At 40.7% G+C, this 25,523-nt stretch overlaps 1 protein-coding gene across 1 annotated transcript in view; it reads left to right on the top strand.

The window, feature by feature from the left end:
• Positions 1-25,523, top strand: part of CWC27 (CWC27 spliceosome associated cyclophilin) — a 998,568-nt gene that overhangs the window by 821,090 nt on the left and 151,955 nt on the right. Inside the window, exon 13 of the mRNA XM_069222723.1 lies at positions 16,746-16,849. Within this exon, the coding sequence (XP_069078824.1) occupies positions 16,746-16,849 (104 nt within the window). The remainder of the gene's footprint in view (positions 1-16,745; positions 16,850-25,523) is intronic.

The following is a 25,523-nucleotide window of genomic DNA, read 5'->3' on the forward strand; positions in this document are numbered from 1 at the left end:
TACATGAGTGGTGTTTCTCAAGGGCTTGAACAGTCTTTCACAGTTAAATATACAGGTTGCTCTTTAAGCAAACAGTACATTGAACACAGAATCTCCCAAATATAATTAAAAAAAGAACTTCTCAGCTGTGTGTACCATCCAGCATTTTTTAGGAGACAACCTTAATGTTGTCAAACAATAATAGGTGTATTTTAATACAGCCATATAGTATCCATTTAATACATGATTTTTCATGTGAAATATAAGGAAACAACTCAAACTTCTGTATTGACACAAAACTGTATGCACATCTTCACTTACTTTTCATTTCCAGATAATTAACTATATTATAAGGCTGAAATATCTAAACATCATCAATTAGATTTCGTGAAACTCTGTGCAGCTTCAATTCCTGCAAAGAAGTTTCCAATACAAATATAGTTTTGTAGAGTTTCTGCTCATATTTATAACTTTTTTATGTGTTTTTCACAGTTTAAAAAGCAGTCAGTCATTACCGAAACTGAATATAATTTGACATTATAATTTCTAAATCATTATGTTACTTTAAATATTTATTGAATACTTTCTGTTTCTATTTCTCTGATTTTCTCAAGGGCTACTGCTGTAGGTTTGTAAGTTATGGCCATTACAGCAACAGTGGTAAAGTCTTTCTTGTTTCTTTGTTACTTTTGAACCCTTTCTGTTTCCATGTGTTGTTATTCAACGTCTTGTGAGTGATCAATATCTTAACTTTAATTTATGCATACCATAAGTGTCAACAGCATGTATTCCATTACATCTACGATCCACTTCATTTATTTGTGGCCCTCTTGTGCAATCAATTAATACATGTTTGATAATATTCATTTGATTGCAAATTCCCAAAACATTTGTCTATGTACCATTTATTAATTGCATTTCATCGTTAATCTCTGCTCCTTTCATTTTAAATTAGAAACATTAGAATAACTATGTTTAGGTATTGAATGCAACAATAATTCACTGCTGTTACCGAAACCAGAACATTTTGTTTGTTGGATAATAGCATTCAAAAATATAAAATACTAAGGGAAAATAACATGAAGGAAATAAGATTTTTGACCCTCAAAGTTGCCAACCTTAAGCTACCCATATAGATTTTGTTGGTATCGTTTTATTTCAAATCATCAAACCTTTTTCAGTATATTCGTTTAAGAGATTAAATGGAAGCATCCCTTTATGTCTAGAAAGAAACACACACATGAGACTTTTTGAATTCTGGTTATAAAAATGTGTTTCAGCATCATTTTGATTTCTCAATGGGGTTGTGAAATACGGCAATTTTGGTCCAAATTCATGTGTAGTCCCCAAAATTGGATACTGGATAATGTTCCCAATGTTGATATTGAAATATAATTCTTGTTGCATTTGACAGCTGCATACACCAATCATCATACCGAGACGAGGATCAGCATTGTACATTGAAGCATGTGCCTGTAGTTTTGGTAGTAGGTTCGTACTAGTGTTTCTATCCCATTCATCAGCAAGAGTAGGAGGCATGATGTCGTCTAAATCAAGACAAAATCTGTAGAGGACTGGAATAGTCTCTAAAACGTAATCTTCTAACTCTTCCCAGTAGGCACCATCTCTCATGAAACTCTCTCCTGGTGACTCCATATTTTATTTTGTTTTGTTTGTTAATGTCAGTGCCAGGAAACCCATGTTGGTGATAGTGCACTTTACAAATACACGTAACAAGGCATAACGGATTCACATCTCATGTGCCACTGTAAACTGGACCTCCAACAATTGAATCTGTTTTCGGACTGCTATCCAAATTCAGAGCTATTTAGCGTTCATCATCTTCCCCTGTGGATCTTTATAATCAAAGTTTTCCCAGTGTTTCAAATCAGCATTGTATCCCACCACACTTTGTACATTAAGGGCCTGATTTAGATTTCGGCAGACAGGTTAGTTCGTCACAACAGTGACTGATATCCCGTCCACAGAAATATAAATCCCATAGGGAATAATGGAATTTATATTTCGGTGGACAGAATATCTATCTCCATTGTGATGAGTAACCTGTCTGCCGAAATCTAAATCAAGCCATCAGTAATGAATCAGACACTATCAGAACAGAAACTGATTTATCAGCTTTCTGCAAAGCTAAGAAGAGTGCATTGAATTATTCAGCATTTTGCAAAGTTGAGTCAGGTAAGGGCTTCACATGTATATGCTTGATTTTGAATTCCAAACCTTCAGATCTCCCTTGCACAGTTGCATATGCTGTGGAATACTGCTTTTTTGTGCCCGTTCCCATTGATAGTGATCCCTCATATTCATTCGTTCATGCACTTGTTTTGTAGGCAGGGTTTTAGTTATTATTATTTGTCCATACTGCAACAATTTCTGTGTTTTAATGTAGTGTCATATTCAAAGTGTACATCTGTCCTGAACTGACCTGCAGCCAGTACATGTGCAATGCAGATGAATTTGGGAATCCTGCTTTTTTCCAGCTTCTAAAGAAGGTATAGGAGGAACTACAATTAATTTATTTACCTAGTTTGTTGATCATTCTTTAATGACTGCAGTTTGCCTAGTAGTGAGCATGTTCTCTATTTGATCACATATCTCCTCCCTGCTCTATAAGTGTGGTTCATAAGTAGTGGTTTGCCCTTCATTGAATGTGATAGATGTATCCTGACTGATTAGGGACTATCGTGATTAGCAAATCTCACGTTTGCAAATGTACAGTTATTGTGAGCATGTCTGTAACTATAAAGTGTTTGTTTTTGCAGTCCTATTTGGTAAATATAAATGTGATCAATTGATACTAGAATATCGCCCTTTCTGCATAGTGTGGTAAACTTGTTCTCCTAAAATCAATCCCATTAATTCCTGTATTTCTGTAAAACGCCTAAGTGTACCACGTTTGTCCAGATCTTTTTTCTTCACTATTCATATCCTAAAACGTTCACATTCAAAAAGCATATTTTGGATCTCCTGAAATTCAGCTAATAACCTGCTTCACCCAGCACTGTATTTGTTTCAAATTTTCTATCAAGTTATCAACGGTTCTGTATATATCCTTGTCATATCAGATTACACTCAGTAACAATACAATTATTCTTGCTTCGAATACCCCACAGCTCTTCTTACACCCTGGAGGCAATTGCATAAACCAGGTTTGTATTCCTCCTAACGAGAAGGAATGTCAAATAATGTTTTTTGCACTGAACGTTGTGTAAAAAAATCCCATTGGCTGTATCTAATGTGATCTTGTATTTTTGGACTGTTAATTGCATCATTAACTCAGTGCTCTGTGCAATTTGTACTGCATATATTTTCCGACAGAAGTGTAAATTCCGATAGTATAATATTCTAATACAGCTCTCCAAGACTTATCAGGCTCAAAAATTGGGTAAATGGGGGTGAGATTAGGGGATGACAATTTCTTCATAAAATAATTCATTCACAATTCTTTTGAGATCTTTTCGAGCCTTTGGCTTTATTGGATATTGACTTTGAACCTGTGGTTCATCCCTTGTGCAGCACATGTAGTGGCACACCGTTATCCCATTGTGCTTGATTTAATGCAGGAGACAATTGTAATAACCATTGTGTGGCATACTAGTCAATAAGTGGATCGAGGTCTAACAAAGAAAATGCTCCCATTATAATGTCCTGTTCTACCAAAGCTTCTGGTGTGACTGTGGAGGCATTCCTCAAGTATTATGTCACAGGAATCAGTCAGTCATTGAGATTGTTCACTCAATATTCTCTTCAATCTGAAGCTGAACTATACAAACTAAATCCAGTTCATTCAGATGTCACCAGGTGTTTCTGTTATAGTCATTAATCTTCTCCCCAAGCAGGTGGGATTTGAGTTCCCAGTGGTCTGTATTTATTTCTTCCGCCATGTCCAGCATGGTCACTGCCTATTCCATTTTGTTAGACCTCCCTTTCTGTGGGACATCCTGCTTCTTGACTGAAACTTCTTGAGATTGCTTTGATGGTCCCAATCCCTGACTATCACCTCTCCCTTACACATAGGTATGTATGTTGTCATGGCCTGGGGTAGAAAAGGACACCTATTTTTAGCTATATATTTCTTGACTTTATCATTGACTATATCTTGATAAATAATCTCCCTGATCCTGTGAAGAATAAGAGCACTCATCTGATCACCTGTATCTCTCTTGAGCACTTATTTCCCTCCTATTTCTAAGGTTATATACCCCCCTTGCTTTTCATGTTTACAATATAATTGTGGTTTCTTTTGAAATTCACTTCGAAATTGTGTTCCCTCCACCTTGGTTTGTTGCAGTTCCGGATTCCTTTTCGTCAGAAGGTTTTCAGTTTTTATCCTAGGTTTAACTGGGTTCTTTACGTTTTTGCTCTGGGGTACCTTTTGACAGCAAACACTGTTAAAAGATGCCCAAGTAACTCTTATGAGTGTACCTTTCAATGGCGCGTAATCATTCAGGCAAAAGACCAATTGCTGCCAAGAATGCTTCAAACGTAGTAGAGCTTCAGCACTCTGATTTTCCTATCCTCTCTAGCAAGACAATTTCACTTTACTTTTTGTTAGGGGGATGGGTCTCCCATTTTTTCACTCTATGGGAGGCAATCACTATGAATCCAGCTAATCCATAAGGGCTATGCCCTCCCGTTCCTGTTCCCTCCATCCACAAGAAGGTGCTTTTTGGCAAACGTCTCAATTCTGAAGATAGAAGTCTTTGTCCTGCTGAACAAAGGTGTCATCTTCTGAACTTGTTCACCCAGCAGGACAAGTTCAAAATGCTGGCCATGAACAAGACATACTGACTCTGAATGCGGAGTTCACTTTGAATCCCTGAATCTTCAGGGCACTTTTTCCCATGTTACAATTCTCCACTCCTACATATGTTATATTAGGTTCACCATGTAATCCCAGTAGTATCAGTTCAAAGTCAAAGCTTTACTCTTAATGCTCAAAAGTCTCATCGCACTCAAACACAAGGTTTAACCTTTAAATGTGGTGTTGGGCATGACCTATTTTCCTCCTTGGATGGAGGTCACAGATATTCGCAAGATTATTCTGAGAGTTTAGACTCAGACACAACTCCCGGTTCTACAGGTATAATGTCTCTTAGGTATCAGAGCTTCATGCATTCTGTTGGTGCTTCACTCCAGATCACAGGTATGGTACCTGGATCACAGCAGCTCCAGCTTCAAAGAAGCCTCACAGCTCTGGTGCAGATCCGCCCAGCAGTTCACCCAGAACTGCACTTGTAGATGGATGTCCACAACCTTATTGTGCATTACCTTTTCAGCCCTCTGCAGGCACATTTTACTGTTGTTATGGATGCCTTCTTGCTGGTTTGGAGTGTGCTTCTTTGCAAGGTGAAGGTGTGGAGTCTTTGATCTGTGCCGGAGCAGCCTCAACACATAATTGTGCTAGAGCTGAAGAACATCCACCCCTCTATGAAGGCATTTCTGTTTTCCATCTCAGAGACCACCATTCTGATTCTGTCAGGCAATACCATCACCATCCATTATATCAACCGACAGTGTGGCATGGGGTTGTAGACATTGTATTGGTACACAACTCACCTGTGCTGGTGGATGGAGTGACCCAGAATAGGAAGTGTCGTAGGTTTTGTGCTATACACGTTCCTCTAAAAGGTTCCATGGGGGATGTGTTGATGCTCAGTGGGTCCAGGACCCCTCTATTTGCTGTAGTTCTAGTAATTCCATGGCTTTGCAAACATCTCTAACAGTTCAAGCTTTATGTAATAAATCATTATTGACAAAGTCCCTTCCGATTGGAAAAGGGCTATGTGGTTCTGTTGTTAAAAAGAAACGTTATTGGACCCCACAGTTATTCATTATTTATGAATTAATTAACAAGTATTTTTAGACCCATGTCCCTTTCACCTTTTCAAGTGAAAATCATCGTGAAATATATTAACACACTTAAAATCTCCAGTTTTCTGGAAGGTATTTATCTACTAGATCCCACATCAATCCAGGTTTTGTCCATCTCGCAGAACTGAGTCAGCTCTGGTTGCTGCATTAGATGATCTTAAAAATGGCAGCGAACATTTGTTTGATCAGTCCACTGTGTTTGATACATCCTGATGTCAAGGTTACATGAAATTCGATTTCAGGGTGTCACCCTTAACTGGTATAGCTCCTCTTTGGATGGCAGAATCCAGTTCCAGTTCAAAGCTAGATAGGTGACTTTGGGGTTCTGCAGGGCTTCTCTCTAAGCCCAACATTATTCAACATATACCTGAGGTTTCTGGCACAACTGATACGCAGTCATGGAATTCATTTCTTGAACTATGTTGATTACAAGCAAATCATCTCATCAGTTGATCGGTCCGTTTGCACATGGGTGAGCTATAATTCTTCAAAATTTAGTGACATGAAAAGTGAGATCCTTTGCTGCTTCATAGGCAGGCCATCTGCCTCATTGCCAAATGGACACAGAACTCTCGCTTACCATGCATGCAAAAAAGCTCTCTTCCACCTGTTTTACTTTAATATGGCTTCTTCATAAAATCTTGCCTTTCAGTGTCAATTTTGTCCTTAGTTCAATCTTTCATATTAAGTTGTTTGGATTACTGTAATTCACTGCACCTAGGTGCACCAAATCACTTGCTCAAATGACTGCATTTCATCTAGACGGCTTCTAACAAGCTAGCTTTGTACCTTCACCTTGCATTTACTATCAGTTTCAAAAGGGTGAAATTTACATCCTTGTAGATTGTTCACAAAATAATACACCAGTCAGGGCCGCATTTCTTTAACACAAGATTCTCATGCTAGATGCCTGATAACTTGTTGCACTCTGCCGGTGTTAATTCCTTAACATTCCTAAATTTAGGAAGGTGCTGGTGGGCAGACGCACTTTGTCAGTTCAAGTAGAGCAGTTGTGAAACTCTTTTCCCCTCACATTCCATTCCATCGAGAATCTATTCATCTTTACTGATGGAGTCTTGTTCATTGCTTGATTGCTACATCGATTCATTTAAGTATCCTCTGTACCAGGGCACCTTTACACTTTACAAATGCAAGTAATAATAATACATTAATTAACTAGAATGACTAGATGATCGCATTTTAGTTTACCAGTTGTGCCCTTCCTTTAACCTGCTGTGCTACTCAACAGAATACAAGTCAGTAAATGGTGCCGTAAGCTTTTAGAGTGTTTCTAGATGTATTTGGTAAAAAGGGGACTGATCGGGTGCCTCCTCATTGCCTGTATGACTGTCCAATTGATCACATCCCTGGGGCAAATATTATACATGGGAGATTCACTCCATTAACTGGACAAGATGATGTAGTATATCTAAATTATCTCAAGGAAAATCTTCATAAAGGTTTCATTTGTCACTCTACCTCACCAGTAGGATATATATATTTGTATTCTAAAATTTGCAGGAGAATTTCAGCCTTTTATGTACTATAGATAGCTAAATGCAGTCACGACCCATAATAGATATCCTACACCAATTGTCTCTGTCTTGCTGGATCAGATCAAGTCAGCCACAGTGTTTTCAAAATGATATCTCAAAAGTACCAATAATTTGGTAAAAACACACCAGGCAGACATGGAAAATCTTCTTCAACAACAGATATTCACAATTTGATTATCAATATGTTTTGAATGCATTTCCAGCGACATGTTAGACACATACATCATCATCTATCTAAATTTTTTCTTTTTTTCTGAAACAGTAAAGGAATATTAGAAACATAATAGAGGCGTTGAGGTGTTTACTCAAACACTTTATTTGCAAACTGTATGGAAGCATCATTGAGGTACGGTGTTTCTTGGATTCCAGTTTTCTGATAAAGGGCTATACCTGAATGAAAAAAGTGAAAGCTGCCAGACACCGGCTCACACAGAACTGTCAATGAAATTCAGTGTTTCTAGCAATCCTCCTGTTTCTTGTCATTTTATTCAAGACTTTTCGAACATTGTGTTGTTTGACTCAAAGCTATTCAGTTTTATTGGAGGCTTGCACATGAATCAGCCTTCCAAAGTTTAAAGGATGCAATCAATACCATTATTTCAGAATTCTCCAAAAATAAATGACACTATCCGTGACAGAGAGTTGTTGTCAATTAAGGAGACTTTGGGGCACCTAAGTTCTTATTTGGAAATGGTCCAACATTGCATCACCATCATTTACAGGGCATACAAACTTGAGACAGTGGAAGTCAATCAAATGTATTAACACCACCTGGTCTCTTTTTTTCTCCAGGTTCAGTTATAAGATACATTTAGACCAGAAAGTGGATATGGTAAATCAAATGCTGTCAGAAGTCCTCAGTCTCTTTTAGTGTTTCAAAAAGAGACACTGTGAATTCATGCAAGCTCGTTCTTCACCAGCTAACACAGAGCTATCAAGCAGTCAGTGAAACTGGAAGGTTAGCGAAAGTCCACAACAACGATTAGAGAAAAGAATCATCTGGCACCTCAACAAAGTGTTAATTCATCATAATGGTTTACAGTAGATTACCCTAAATTGAGCGCACGATTCCACTGTAACTGGACATCTAGGAATAGGCAGTGTTAGAGACTTGATCACACGTCAGGTTTGGAAGGCACAATATAACAAAGGATATAGACCATTATGTGCAACAATGTTGAGTATGTGCTCAAACTCAAAGGAAGCCAGTAGGATTACTATAACAATGTTAAAGGCTCCAGTAGTCCATGGTCATAGTTATCAATTGTCTCGTTACAAATTTGCCTCTATCTGCAAGATACTCAGTATTATTGGCAGTGGTAGACTACCTCACCAAGAGTGTAAACTTTTCCCCCCTTTTATATTCCAACAGCCCTCGTGTTGGCATCAACCACTTCATAAGAAGTTGCCCTTGTCCATGGCTTACCACCAGTCATCATAACAAATGGTGGTATCAGTTTATGTAATAGCGTATATAACAGGGGCAGGGAGAATTGCGGGCGAGCACATGTCCTCCCTAATTAGACTTGTATTCTGCTAACAAAAATGTGTGACGTTTTGTCATGAAAACAAAAGGGGTTACAAGTCCTGCAATGAGGATGATTACAGTCTTCCTGCCCTCTTCACCGATTAAGCCATTATGTGAACCTTTCATACTATATATAAGTATTGCTATTCCCACTTGATTGTGTTTTCTCTCTGTGTGGGATGATACTGATCCTTGAATATTTGTCAAAGGTGCTGTGCCATAGCAATCCAGTCTGGGTTTCCCATCAACCAGCCTGCAGGAGCTAGTCTTTCCTTTCTCTCTCTCTCTCTCTCTCTCTCTCTCTCTCACCCACCCTCATTTCCCTCACACCTTGTTTTCTTCGCAAGCCTTGAGCTAGCTACAGGGGGTGAACAGGCCTCTAGATGCAGGAGGAGTGTTTGTTTCAACATCCTCAATGCTGGCTGGGTCTCAGGTTGTGAAATTGTTACTCTAGACATGCCTGCATGTCTGACTGCATGGATGCCTGGACAGTCCCACCTATGTTGCCTTCCTCGCCTGTTCCTCTTGAATGTGACACATACCATTGCCATTGAGAGACTAGGGACAAACCTTATTTAGATGGGAAGTTAAGTTCTTAGTCTTACTATCTTAAAAGAGTGATCATCTATTAGATAATAAAACAAGTTAACGCTCTGACCTTTGATAGACAAGGATGGCAAAATTAACCATATTGCTTTTGACTTTTTCTAATGTAAATTAAAACTGAAACCATCTGTTCCCAATGCTCAGAGGCTCCACTCAAATGGGGCCAGGCGGAGACAGTAGCCTTGAGACGTGAAGAAGTTCGGGGCCTACGGAAATATCCTATAGCAAAGGATTGGGAAACATTACTACAAGACTTACACACACACCCACTGGCACCCGATGCCCCTCAGGAAGGCATCTGAGATGCACCAATTGCTTGTTTGCTCCTTCTTTACTTCATGTTGTTACACGCGAGCACGCCCCTACCCAGTATATCTTCCCAGGCTAGGATAATAATGCAAATTTGGACCCAAGCTGTGACACAGATCAGAACATATTCACATCCGCACATTAGGTATATGTTATATTCTGTAAGTTTCTCACTGTTTAGTTATAGGGCAAGCTCACAAGCGTTCTGTAACTATGGCTCATGAGCGCTCTGCCAGTTTGGCTCTGTTGGGTTGAAATGTTTGCTTTCGTAGGCGACGAGCGTTCTGAGAAAGCCAGTTGTTGGGTGGCTGATCAGAGGCTGATCGCTGAGGGACACTGAAGGTTTGACTCAAGAATAAAATGCTTGTAAAATACCTTCGTCTGCTGGCAGGGTTTTGTCCAGCATCGTAACATAAATTAGCAACGAGCGGAAGAAATTTTGAACTTACATCAAATCTTACAAGTGTTCCTCAGCAAGTGCAGAGGGGGCCTTCATTCGGATGGTCTATAACGGTCCGTATTCTTCGTTATTTGGAAGGCACCTACTGTTGAAACTTTCCAGGTTAGCGTCTCGACAAAGAGGTACGCACATTCATTGGGACGTTTTGTTGCGGACAGATTTGGAGTAATTTCTGTCATTGCTGCACGCGCATCTTTGAATCTTGCTCCAGTGTGTCCGTTGCGTCCAGATTCGGAGCTAAGGATTTTTAATGGCGCTCACATTTGACGTTTGACGTCGCCTTTGACCTGGAGCTTTCCCGGATTTAAAGGGGCAGGCGCGTGGTCTGGTTGGAATCAGACTTAAAGGGGCAGTCGCTCTATCGCTGTACAGTTGCAACAGGATACTCACATATTGACACTATTTCACAGAGATGCGCGCACTTTCTAGCCTCGGATTGGTGTGGCTTTTACTATATGGATGCTACACAGTGTTGTCTACGCATCTAATTCTACATCGGTGATGCGCACACCTCTTTTTGTGTGTTGTCTGCACTTCTAATTCTACATTGGTGATACGCACAACTTTTTTTGTGCGCACACCTTTGTTGATGCAGTAATGGACACACAATATTAAGGAAAAAAGAAAAAAATAAGAAGTATTTACAAATTCAAGACATTTAATAACTCAGTTGTAAATGTTTCCTGCATCAAGTGAAGTAGAGTTGCTAATATATATATCTTTGAAATTATTTACCATACATACTTTAGTTTATAGTTTTGGTATAATATGAGTTTCTATTTAGTATATTTGTAGTTGGGTGGGAAGTTACCTGTTTGAAGGCATATTTATGTAAAGATTGTTCTTTGTCCATATTTCAATCATGCAGATGGCAAATTTGCGAAGTGCATTTTTGAATGAACCAGGCTTGCCTAAAGCTAGGTGGAGTCAGTGGTTTAGATTGTTTAAAAGTTACTTGATTGCAATTGATGGGATGGGTTTTCCTGCTGCAAGAAAAAAAGCCTTGTTGTACAAATGTTTAGGCACAGAGGGGCAAAGAACTTTTGATCATTTGCCAGAGGTGCAGTTGATTTCAGGTCCAGAAGTGGACGAGTACAGTGAAGCAGTTCAGAGATTAGAGAAACATTTTGAGAAAGAACCCAGTATAATTGTGGAGAGACATAAGTTCTTTACTCGCAAACAACTTGAACATGAAACAATTGATGGCTTTATTGCAGAATTAAGAATTCTGGCCCCTTCATGGGAGTTCGCAGGTCCGGTAGAACAATATTTAAGGGATCAGTTGGTGGTGAACTGTTTTGATCACAAAGTACATGAGAGATTATTATGTGCTAGAAATCCTACGTTAGCAGAGACATTAGATATAGCTAGAGGAATAGAGAGGTCATTGTTGGCTTCAAAGGAGTTATATAAAAGCAAAATGTCTTCCTGTGGGAGTATCAATTCTGTCTTGTATAAAGTGAAATCAACAGCATATAACAGGATTGAGGGTAACAAAGGTGATAAGGGTGGTGGTGCTTTAGATCTGGGTCAAAAAATCACTTGGCGAATGCTCCTAATTGCCCAGCGATTGGTAAATCTTGTTCAAAGTGCAGAAGAGTAGGACATTTTGCACGAGTATGTAAGAATCCCTCAAAGGTAATGTTGGTTGGTGGTACGGATGTGCTGGAGATATCTTCAGGAATAAGTGAGGAAGAATTCAATAACTGGGTTGTATTGTTGATTAAGATGGTAGACACCAACACAGATAAGGTTGATGGGGGTGGAAAGCCAGTGTGCGAGGTGAAAATGGGTGACTGGTGCATTTGAGTTACTGTTGATTCAGGCTCACCTATAACTATCATTTCAGATAAGTTGTTTCCGGAGAAATGGAACTGTTTGGAGTTCAATCCTCCAGATATACACACAATTGCTTTTGGGGGACAGGAAATAGAACTGTATGGTTACTTCATGGAGACGTTACATTATAAGAATAGATCCATTCATACAAAGGTGTATGTAGCTAAACGTGGATACAATATTTTAGAGTGGAAGGGCCAAGGTCAGTTTGGGATGGTCCTCAGGCCTGGTACTACCCATCCAATTTCTTTGGTTAATGAGAGTGAGGAAAATGTTGACTCTGACACATGTTTTGCTTAAACACAAGGAAGTTTTTAAGGATAAGTTGGGAGTTGTCAAAGGATTTGAACATAAAATCATTTTAAAGCCGAATTCTGTTCCTGTCATACACAGGGTTAGAAATGTTCCATTGTGCATGAGACAGACGCTTGAAGAAAACCTGAATCAATTGTGTGTAGATGGGGTCATTGAACCAATTGAATCCTCATAATGGATTTCTCCCATTCTCGTGGCCATTAAAAAGTCAGGAGACTTGAGACTTTGTGTCGATTTAAGAACAAGAATATCCGGGTGGATTGTTTTCCGTTGCCAAGAATTCATGACATGCTGGCCCAACTTGGTGGAACGAAGTATTTTTCCACAATTGATAGGAGGGCTGCGTATCATCAAGTTGAACTCACTAACGAATCTGGAGATTTAACAGCATTTAATACGCCGTTTGGAGCATTTCGATTTTTGAGGATGCCATTTGGATTAGCCTCTGCGGCTCATGTTTTTCAGAAATTAATGTATCAACTCTTTGGTGAGGAGAATGGTGGTTTGACGTATCAGGACGATATTCTGATATGCTCAGATACAATGCAATCTCATTTAGACAAACTAGATAGAGTGCTGGATATATTGGAGAAGCATGATATGACGGTTTCTAAACAAAAGTGCAAATTTATGTTGAGAGAGGTAGAATATTTGGGTCACAAGATAAGCGAAGAAGGAATTAGACCCAAAAGTGACCTCTTAGATGCTATAGAGAAGTATTCTCGGCCTGATAATAAAGATCAGTTAAGATCTTTTCTGGGTCTGTGTGAATACTATTCCAGATTTGTGCAAAACTTCGCGTTACAAAGTGAACCACTCTGGAAACTTTTAAGGAAAAATGCTGAATTTGAATGGGAGGATGAACAATTGGAGGAGGCGTTCAGTGTTTTGAAGAAAGTCATCATCGAAGCATCAACTATGCAACCTTTTAATGACAAAGCTACATCGGTGGTGACGGTGGATGCCAGTAATTTGGGAATTGGTGCAGTACTCACTCAGTTATATGAAGGACAAGAAACTACGGTGGTATTGGCATCTCGCAGACATTCGTCATGAGAGAAATTACAGTACAATTGAAAAGTAAGCTTTGGCTTGTGTATGGGAGGGGTTCATAATTTTTCCACGTATTTGTGGGGTAGAGAATTTCTAGTGGTCACTGATCATAAACCTTTAATGCATTTGTGGAATGACAAGGGTATGAGCGGTGCTAGTCCCAGATTGGTGCGATTGTTGTCTAAAATTTATGTTTTCAATTTCAGAATGAAACACATCCATGGTGGGGAAAATTGTAGAGTTGATTTTCTATCCAGATGGCTGATGAGTGAGGGTGAGGACTCTTCTAGTCCTGGTGAAGAGGAAAGGGAGATGGTGATTGGCTTGATTGATAGTCTTGTGAGTATTGAATGGGGTCATTTCAAGAGAGTGTTGGGAGAACAAAGTAGAAAATGATCCTGTGCTAACAAATTTAAAGGGTTACATTAAGACTGGTGACCAAGAGAAGCTCAAGTGATGGAGGATTTAAAACCATTTTTCAAAGTGAAAGAGAAATTAAGTGTGGAAAAGAACTTGGTTATGAGAGGCACTAAATTGATTCCTCCATCTGAACTAAGAGGTGGGTTGGTCAAACTAGCTCACAAAGGGCACGTAGGAATTACTGCCACTAGGAAAAAATTGCATTTGTATTATTGGTGGCCTGGTATGGATGCAAATGTGGAAGTTATGGTTTATGGTTGTGGTGTATGTTCACGAGCTGAGAAGACTATAAGAGTACGAAATACTCCTCTGTGTCCAGTGGATTTCCCCACAAGACCGTGGGAGCAAATTGGGATGGATTTCATTGGACCTGTTGGTGGACTGAATGGAGGGAAGAGATTTATGTTGGTGGTTGTGGACTATCATTCGAAATGGGTGTCGTATGAGTTTTTGAGGGAACCAAACACTACATGTGTGATTACGTTTTTAAAGAAACAATTACAATCTGAAGGCATTCCAGCTTTTGTGGTGACAGATAATGGAGTACAATTTGTCTCACATCACATGAAAACATTTCAAAACGACCTAGGGATCAAACATTTAACAACTGCGCTCTATAGTCCTCAAGGGAATGGGATGGTAGAGAGAGTGAATCGAATGATGAAGGAAACAATTCCACTAGCTATTGAAGCTGGTGGGTCTGTTCAGGAAGCGATTGGAGACAGAATTTGGTGTTATCATAACACTCCTCATTCTACGACTGGAGTAAATCCTTTTGCGTGATTGAGGGGAAGACACTCGTTTAACAAGCTGTCACCTATGTGGATAATTGAGGAATCTGATTCCGACAAAAATATTCCCAATTTTGAATCTATAAGACACAAGGTGGTAGATTCGCAGGTGAAGGCCAAGAATAGATGTGATGAGATTAAGAAAGTGAAAGATGTAGATCTCAGGGTTGGGGATTGTGTAAGGATAAGAAGACCTTACAAAGTGAAAGGTTCCAAATATTTTCAAGAAACTAAAGTGGTTCATGTATCCAAGCATTTGGTTAAAGTGGAAGATGGAAAGTGATGGAGTAAAAGGAAAGTGGCCTGAGTGAATAAAAGTGTGAACAAATGTGCTGTTACACAAAGTTTTCAGTCAAAGGATTGGGGTACAGGAGGTCATGGGAATAGTCTGAGAAGAGTGAATGATTTTTAGGATGACATGATGTTTTATGAGACTGTAGTGACAGATGATGTTAATGTTATTGAGCAGGAAAATGTTCTGGATCATACTCCGCGTGAGACAATCAGGATGGTGGGCGAGATAAAGTTCAGGATACTGTTCAAGATGAGTCGCCTATGAGATTTCTTCCCAAAAGAGTTATTAGCAAGCCGAAATATTTGTATGATTTTGTTTTGAATTAATTGTTTTGTTGCTGTCATTAAAAAAGGGAGATGTGTTATATTCTGTAAGTTTCTCACTGTTTAGTTATGGGGCAAGCTCACGAGCGTTCTGTAACTATGGCTCATGAGCGCTCCACAAGTTTGTCTCTGTCGTGTTGGAATGTTTGCTTTCGTAGGCGACGAGCGTTCTGAGAAAGCCAGTTGTTGGGTGGCTGATCAGAGGCTGGTCGCTGAGGGACACTGAAGGTTTGATTCAAGAATAAAACGCTTGTAAAATACCTTTGTCTGCTGACAGTGTTTTGTCCAGCATCGTAACAATACATTAGACCAATTACATGGTAGTTTATCAGTTGTTATGTTATTCTTATATGTGAAAGATAGGAACCTTCTGCTTCTGTAATTCTGTTTGAACATCCTGCTTTATATGTGAAGGGTTTTATAAATGTAACTGCAAACATGGATGCTACTCTGCTATCTGCAATAGGCTGCATCATCGAATTCTCAATAAAAATGGTTTTTAAAAAAATCTGTACCCAGTGCTCAGGGAACTTCTTAATTGTAAACTTTGATCCTGGGTCAGCCATGATGCGCACATTTGTGGTGTCTTAGTAAGCATTGAAGAAATCTAAACCATCGATAGAGATGGTAATTCAGTGTGCAGCGGATGGTTACTAATAACTTAAAAGTACAAAGGCCATATATAGATAAAATACCTTCTCAGACTTTGGAATACACTAGCATGTTCGTGGTGATGAAAAGTTAAGGAGACTGCAAATTCGTAAGGAAATACCAAATGTTTTCTCTTAAATAATAAACATAATTTTATAGCTAAATGCAGACAGTACCTCATGTTGAAAAGGAATTTTTTAAATATTCTATTGCATGGGTAATACGGAAATGAAGTGTGGTTGTTTAGTTTGCATGAGAGTATCTGGGAATAATTTGTACAGAGGCAAAAGGTCTCTACTTTTAGAAGGCGAATTGTTTTGCTTGATTAAAAAGCAGGATGCCCACCTTGTGAACACAGAAGTGTTTGAGTCCGGAGAGGTTAACCGGAAAATAAGCTGAAAATATTGTTACGTACATACATGCATACACATATACATACAATAAATGTTTTAAGGACTCAAGAGGGGAAAGGTAATGCTTGCAGTATCTGATCTGCAGCAGCCAAACGCAGTATGGACTGTCATAACCTGAGCTCCTTGATAGTGTTTGTTGTTATGCCAATATGATTTATACTTGTATTTGTTAATGTACTATTTATTTGTACTTCTTATAAAATGCAATGCTGATTCTTGAACTTACAAGACAATTTTACACTCTTGTGTTTGCTGCACACTTTCAACCATCTGATAGATTGTTCATGTTGTAACGAGAAATTGTTTTCCTTCCAGACTCTGGCTTTGCTGGATACATTTAAATCAAAGCTTAATCAGGCTATAATGGACACTCCGGAAGAAGAGCCTATTGAAGCTGAGGTGGAGGATGACCGTGGGTGGTAAGAATTTGGGATATAAAAATATGGAATGTAAAAGAGACATTGAGTACCTTCGATGACAAGGGGTAGACAGTTTGGGAAAATGATTAGGTGCTACATGGTCTAACAATGTTTTACCAAGTTTTAATTGATTTTGCACCTGATGTGGAGAAGCAATGGAATGCTGCCAGTTTCTACTTGTATAAGCGTCCATGTCCTTCCATTAGAATCATGGGGCATCACTGTTAGTAGCATAGTAAGTAATAGCATTGTTCCAGAGTATTTAGCTGGTCATAATGACTCCTGCAGTCGGCGTTAATGTGGAGGAAAATACTGCCAACAGGCTGCTGGTACTTTTCTCTGGATTATGACATTGGCGGTTTGGCTAAAGCCAAACCGCCAATGTACCACACCGACCGCCACGGTGGTAATGACCGCCGGGCTGGAGACTTCACTCTCCAGCCCAGCGGCTGTCACTTGCTCACCTTCAGGATTATGACCCTGCCTACCGCCATGGTTTTTGTGGCATCCTTACTGTTTCGGTTTGGCTCAGTGGGATGGGATTGAATTGAACAGATTAACTAAAACACCAATCCCAGCTGTGGGTAAAATCAGTGAAATGTAAGAAAGAAACTAAGGCAGTCTCCCTGGCATGCTTCAATAGTATAGCTGTAATTGAGCCCAAACATGATTAAAACTCAGAGGTTCCAAGCCACACATTGTTAATATTTACCAGTGTTCTGTAGACCTGAGATGTCCCTATCGAACTTGCCTGTTTATTTACCTGGTTTCCAGTCTGGGACAGCTGTAACTCTCTCTCTGAGCAGTAGCTGTATGCACACTAGGGCGATATCTGGCAGGTTGGAAGCCGACTGCTTCCTTGCTCTCTTGTGTCTGTCTCTGACTGAGCTGTAGAGAGACAGCCTTTGGTCTGGGTTGGGTCTTCCCTCATTAAAACCAGGTTACAAGACTACTGCAAGACAGCACGATACGTCCGCTGACAGATTCCTTGTTTACAATTTTGTAACAAATGCACCTGCTCCACAGGGAACAAACCAGCAGCCGCGGAGATGGAAACAGACTTTCTGTGTACATGGCGTTTCGAGTAGGCCACGAAATGTTGTTTTCCTATTTAGAATTCAGCTTTCATAATAAATATACATTAAAAGTAAAAGCTTGTTTAGTGTATTTCCCGGCAAAGTGTTTTTCTACTGTGTTTCTGTTGTATTTTTCTCCTCCTTCGTACGCAGTACAGTTTGGAGAAATAATTTAATTAGCATAAGATGGGATGTGTTTAAAAAAAATAAAAACATTTCAGAGCAGATTTCCATCATCCTGTGACCCCACGGCTCCCCCACCCCTTTTAAGGAGAAACAAACAATTTGTATTCTTGGGTGATGTGTGCAGCAAAAGTTTATGAATAAATTAGTCTCATAGGACTCCCAGCCAGTTTCATTCAATTCCGGTAGCAAAGGTAAATGTGTCCCATTTTTCCTCTCTGTCTAATCCGCTGCCTCTGAGCCAAGGGGTAGCAAGGGCAAGCCAATGCGACCCCTAAATGATGTCCAAGGCGCGCTTCTGGGGATTTGCTTTAGTGATAAATGTCATCAGCTTTATCGAAACAATCAACTTCGAAATCACATCATTTTGTGCATGCTGAAATGACTATATCGTGAAATTTGACACCAGCATTCAGCATCAGTACATTTACCCCGTAGACGTATGCCTTGGTCTTTAAAGGACATCGTTTGCACTCCATTAGATCTTCTGCAGCCAGAAACACTACACTGCTTAACCCCTTCCCCGCCACGGACGTAATGGTTACATCCGGTGGCGAGGCGCTGAGTCGCCAAGGACATAACCATTACGTCCTGGTATAGGCCCTCGAGGGCAGCGCTGGTGCTCCCCCGAGGGCCTCATGGGCAGGGCTGTAAGGGGAATCGCTTCCCCTTCCCCCCCCGGGCCCCCATTATTCCCCCCATTCCCCTAGTGATGTCTGATGATGTCAATGCACTGACCTCATCAGAGGTCAACTTCCATGACCCAAGGAGAAACTGATTAGTTTCTCTTCTGTACAGGGGCAGGAGAGGCAGAGAGGCATGCTGCGATCGTGCTGCAGGAAGCCACTAGACACCAGGGTTTTTTTTTTTGTTTAATTGTCATAAGGGGAGCGGCTCCTTGGGCAAAGGCCATTTTATTTAAGGCCATTTCTGCCGCCGGGGGGGGGGGGGGGCAGAAGCCATTAGGCACCAGGGATGTTTTTTTAATTTTTTTATATAAATTGATAAGGGGAGCGGCCCCTTAGGCAAGGGTCACTCCCCGGGGGTAGTTTGTTTTATTAGGCCTTTTCTACCCCCCCCCCCCCGGGTGCAGATTGGCCTACATTAATTAGGCTTATCTGCGCCCGGGGGGAGGGGGGAGGACTGGGAGAAGCCATTAGGGACCAGGGATGTTTTAAAAAAATATATATATTGATAAGGGGAGCGATCCCTATGGTAAGGGTCGCTCCCCGGGGGGCAATTTTCTCACTAGGCCCCGGTGGGGGGCAGAAGCCACTAGACACCACGGATTTTCTTTATTTATATTGAAAAGGGGAGTGACCGCTTAGGCAAGGGTCGCTCTCTTGGGGGGGGGGGGCGCAAATTGTTTTTAGCCCATTTCTGCCCCGTGTGGGCAGATCGGCCTATTTCTATTAGGCCGATCTGCCCTCAGGGGAGGCAGAAACCACTTGGGTACCAGGGATTGGTGTGGGTTTTGTTTGGGGGGGGGGCAGCCCTTTGGGCAAGGGTCACGCCCCATGGGAGCACATTACTGTCGGCCATATATGCCCCCCCCTTGAGGGCAGATCAGCCTATTTTTGGAAGGCCCATCTACCCCAAAATAAGAGGGTGGGGGTATGGCCATACCTCTACCCCAAATAAATGGGTCCAAAGTTGTTCTACTCACCAGTGGGCAGGTGGGGCAATTACCCCCGATCCACACCCCGGGGGGGGGGGGCAGAAAGTCTACTAGATGCCATGGAAATTTAAAAAAATTAAAATAGTGTGGTGGTGGTGGCTACAAACCAGTATGGGCATGGTTATGCCCCCACTCCAACTGAAGGGGGTAACAGTCTTTCAGCTCTCCCCTTGCACACTAAAACATCCACGGTAAGCAAGAGGACATTTGATTATTTTGGGTTATGGTTTTACATTTGGGCCGTGAGAGCTTGGCCAACTCTCAAAATTGTCCCACTTGGAATGGTGAGGGCTGCACTTTTTGGACTTTGGGACGCTGCCATTTAGAAAAATCCACAAGACCTAGACACATCTGAAAACTAAACATCTGGGTGAGTCCAGGGTGGTGTGCTTCACATGCACCCCACACCATTTTCTTATCCATGGTGCCCTGCAAACCTCCAACTTTGCTGGAAATCACCCATTTTTTCCACATTTTTGTGCCAGAACCTTTCGGAATCTTAAGAAATCCACAAAATTACTACCACCCAGCATTGTCTCATCTATACTGATAAAAATTCTGCCCCACTTGTCAGCCTAAAAATGTTTTTTTACAAACTGCCCTTTTGGACCCTCTTTGGTTCCCCCCTCAATTTTGACATGTTTTTGGTTCTTCCCTGTCACAGGCACTTGGCCCACCTACACAAGTGAGGTATCATTTTTACCAGGAGACTGAGGGGAACGTTGGGTGGTAGGAAATTTGTCCCGGTGCGGTGATCCCACACAGAAATGTGGGAAAAATTAGATTTTTTTATTTAAGGTTTGCTGAGGATTCTGGGTAAGAAGACATTGGGGGATCCACGTCGTCACACCTCCCTGGATTCCCTCGCTGTCTAGTTTTCAGAAATGTTTGGGTTTGGTAGATTTCCCTATATGGCTGCTGAGCCCAGGACCAAAAACGCAGGTTCCCCCGGCAAAAACGGGTAGCTTAGTATTTGATCATTTTGATGTGTCCACATAGTGTTTTGGGGCATTTCCTTTCACAGGCACTAGGCCCACCCACACAAGTGAGGTACCATTTTTATCGAGAGACTTGGGAGAACACTGGGTGGAAGGAAATTTTTGGCTCCTCTCAGATTCAAGAACTTTCTGTCACTGAAATGTGAGGAAAAAGTGTTTTTTGGCCACATTTTGAGGTTTGCAAACGATTCTGGGTAACAAAACCTGGTGTAGCGCCACAACTTACCCCATCTTGGATTCCCCTAGGTGTGTAGTTTTCAAAAATGCACAGGTTGGGTAGGTTTCCCTAGGTGCTGGCTGAGCTAGAGGCCAAAATCCACAGCTTGGCACTTTGCAAAAAACAGCTCTGTTTCCTTTGGGAAAATGTGATGTGTCCATGTTGTGTTTTGGGGCATTTCCTGTCATAGGCGCTAGGCCTACCCACACAAGTGAGGTACCATTTTTATCTGGAGACTTGGGGGGAACGCTGGGTGGAAGGAAATTTGTGGCTCCTCTCAGATTCCAGAACTTTCTGTCACCAAAATATGAGGGAAAAGTGTTTTGTTTAGCCTGATTTAGAGGTTTGCAAAGGATTCTGGGTAGCAGAACCTGGTGGGAGCCCCACAAGTCACCCCATCCTGGATTCCCATAGGTGTCTAGTTTAAAAAAATGCACAGGTTTGGTAGGTTTCCCTAGGTGCCAGCTGAGCTACAGGCCAAAATCTACAGCTAGGCACTTTGCAAAAAACACGTCTGATTTCAATGTAAAAATGTGATGTGTCCATGTTGCGTTTCCTGTTGCGAGCATTAGGCCTACCCACACAGATGAGGTACCATTTTTATCAGGAGTCTTGGGAGAACACAGAATAGAAGAACAAGTGTTATTGCCCCTTGACTTTCTCTACATTTTTTCCTTCCAAATGTAAGACAGTGTGTACAAAAGACGTCTATTTGAGAAAAGCCCTGTAATTCACATGCTAGTATGGGCACCCCGGAATTCAGAGATGTGCAAATAACCACTGCTTCTCAACACCTTATCTTGTGCCCATTTTGGAAATACAAAGGTTTTCTTGATACCTATTTTTCACTCTTTATATTTCAGCAAATTAATTGCTGTATACCCGGTATAGAATGAAAACGCATTGCAAGGTGCAGCTCATTTATTGGCTCTGGGTACCTAGGGTTCTTAATGAACCTACAAGCCCTATATATCCCCGCAACCAGAAGAGTCCAGCAGACGTAACGGTATATTGCTTTCAAAAATTCGACATTGCAGGAAAAAGTTACAGAGTAAAACGTGGAGACAAAGGGCTGTTTTTTTCACCTCAATTTCAATATGTTTTTATGTCAGCTGTTGTTTTCTGTAGGGAAATCTTGTAGGATGTACACAAATTACCCATTGCTGAATTCATGATTTTGTGTACTTTTCAGACATATAGGGCCTGAGTACAACTTTGGCAGAGGGGTTTTATCCGTCCCAAATGTGACGGATATCCCGCCCACTGTATTATGAGTTCCATAGGATATAATGGACTCGTAATACGGCGGTGGGATATCCGTCACATTTGGGACAGATTAACCCCCTCTGCCAAAATTGTAATCAGGCCCATAATGTTTAGCTTTCTGGGATCCAGCATTGGTTTCACACCCATTTCTGTCACTAACGGGAAGGAGGCTGAAAGCACAAAAAATAGTAAAAATGTGGTATGTCCCAGTAAAATGCCAAAATTGTGTTGAAAAATGTGGTTTTCTGATTCAAGTTTGCCTGTTCCTGAAAGCTGGGAAGCTGGTGATTGTAGCACAGCAAACCCTTTGTTGATGCCATTTTCAGGGAAAAATCACAAGCCGCCTTCTGCAGCCCTTTTTTCCCATTGTTTTGAAAAAAAACGAAATGTTTGCTGTATTTTGGCCAATTTCTTGGTATCCTTCAGGGAAACCCACAATGTCTGGGTACCTCTAGAATCCCTAGGATGTTGGAAAAAAAGAACGCAAATTTGGCATGGGTAGCTTATGTGGACAAAATGTTACGAGGGCCTAAGCGCAAACTGCCCCAAATAGCCAAATAAAGGCTTGGCACCTGCGGGGTAAAAGGCTTGGCAGCGAAGGGGTTAAAGCTTGATTGAAATTGCATGCAAGTGTGTGTGTGTGTTTGGTGTACTCTGTTTGGGTTATTAGCCCTCCTGCACCTTATATTGTTTGTTGAAAGTTGTCACTCTATAATGTGTGGCAGTGTACTTCAATTTCCAACGAGACACTGGTTTACCATTAATTACAGTACAGTGGCAGTTACTTACACACGGAGAACTCCAAATACTGTTCAATTATGAATACCTAAAATCGGAAATGAGGCAAAGCACAAATCCTATAGAATGCTACCCTCTTACAGGAAGTGGAAGAATAAAAACATTTAGGTGTCACATGCAGCTGTTGTTTAAAGCCTATTGTCTGTAGCAAATGCTAATGGTTACAGTGAGGTCCCCAACTTTTTCTGTAGCAAGAGGTACGTCTGATCAGTGAAGATCATCATGAGCTATTGAAGGCTAAACAACACGCGCATTATTACCAAACGCTCCCACCCCAAACTTCCTCGACTTTAAGCCTAATGTTCATAGAGCCAGATACTATGGTTTGAACAAAATAATTTGACTAGGGGCACTATGACAGGGCTGCCATGAGTCGGTTAGAGCTTGGTATTTGGGGATGTATGAACATGTGTGCATATGAATTGGCAATATGTGTATGGCACTGTCACAAGTATAGCACAAACATTCATCCATGTTTTTAAATGGGAGACATTTAAGTGCAAAAATGTTCATAATGTGGAACATTTTTCTACATTTTAAATTATTTCAATTAAAAAAATTATTGTACTTTTCAGTTATAAATTTTGCACAGTGTTCTACTGGCCACTGAGAGCAAGAGGCCTCTGTTTGTAAATGCAACACTTTGATTAATAATTTGAGAAAATTAAAATGAAAAATTAACTTAATCATAAGGTAACATTTCATTTCCCTTTTCACTGATGTGAAAGCATTGATAAACATCATTTTGTTCTCACTTCCAATACTGCGTTGACAAGGGCTTTTATATCAAAGTTAAATACCTTAGTGCTTCAGTTCTTCACCTCTGTGCCCTGGGTCATAAAACTGGCTCCAGCACTGCTCCTTATCAGGCCATGCTATGTGCCATCTGGTGATGATAATGTACAATAAACACAGCCTTCCTTTCACTTTAAAAGGAAAAAAGTGACCCTGTTCTTATTTAAAAGTGAACTCCAGGCTGTGAGCTACTCTAAAAGGGTGTGAAAGCTACTGGTAGTTGGGGATTGACTGGTTGGAGACACCTTTAGCCCATGTTTACCAGTGGTTTAGTTTTATTTGTCAATCCTATTTGCTTGCTTCTTACTTGATGACTTTCCTTCCTCCTTTTTTAATAGTAAACTTTATTACATTTTCATATTTATATATAAGCACTGATCGATACATGATATGCAGTAGAAAGCGGTATATACAAGGATCAAAAGGTAATCAAGTAATGATTGCGTATGCAAACATGTATTAAAGCATAACCAAGGTACATTTGTGGTCTGTCTATGTAAAACCCTCATCTTGACTAATTACAGGTGATGCAGTACCTTACTGCCATTTTTGCCCACACCTAGCTTTGTTTCTTAGAACATCCACTCTCCTCATAAAAGTGTTTTCTAGAATTCGACAGTGCTCAAGGCCTACCATCCATTAGCCTAGACTCAATGCATAATTGGGGCTGTAGGTTTGTGCTATACCCCTCTTAACGATGTGTTTGAAATTCTTTGTCACTGCTCAAGAAGGCCTGACATGCTGAAAGGCCAATTTGCATGCTTGTGATTTCAGTTAGGGCACTGGTTACATGTATGTTTGCAATGTCCCAAACCAAATGTAAGAAAATACCCTGATCCACCCTGTATTGTAGGCAGCTAAGGAGCATCGGTGCTCCTTAGGGAGCAGCTAAGGACCACCCATTTTCTTACGGTGTGCTCTGGTATAATAAGCACAGTGTAAACATTTAAACTGCATAAGCCTGCATCTACCCATAGTGGCAATCTCACACTGGGCCATAAGAGCTTCTTGCAATTCTGTATCTTCCAGCATCCAAAATGATTCTCCCACTTACTTCTCAAAAACAGAAATGTCTTGTTTGTATATACTATGGGAGTTTGGTGGAAATATGTGAAATATTGGCAGTTAGCGGGGACATGGTTATTTTTTTTTTAATGGTCTAAACTCTGGAATATTGACTGAAGCATTCAAGTAAGGAGTAGCTCTGTGCCTAAGTTGTAGGTAACGAAAGAAATGTCTTTTATGCAAGACATATTCTTCTTGCAAGTCTGTGAATGGTTTCATAATGTTTTTGTTTGGCTTATTTCTTAGAGTAAAAATGTCCAAAGTGTCCAAATTGGAGAAGCCATGAAGTCTAGTGACATTGGGAATGTAGGAACCCATTCATAGAGCACATGTTTTTGAGCCTACCTTGCCTGTCAGTTTACTGAACCATCTCCTTAAAGATTGTGATGACTGTTTTGGTGGCTGGAAGAAGGCCTGGTGGAATCCGCTCCCCATATTTAAAATGTCTTGGATCTTTACCCAAGAGAGCCCAAGGATCACTAGCGTAAGCTGGGTTTGGTTTAGTACTGATTAACCACTCATTTATCACTGCAATATGTGCAGCCACAAAACAACGCCATGAAGTCAGCCATACCCAGACTGCCATCCAATGGTAATT

The sequence above is a fragment of the Pleurodeles waltl genome, chromosome 1_1 (assembly GCF_031143425.1).
Source record: "Pleurodeles waltl isolate 20211129_DDA chromosome 1_1, aPleWal1.hap1.20221129, whole genome shotgun sequence".
NCBI classification, from domain to species: domain Eukaryota; kingdom Metazoa; phylum Chordata; class Amphibia; order Caudata; family Salamandridae; genus Pleurodeles; species Pleurodeles waltl.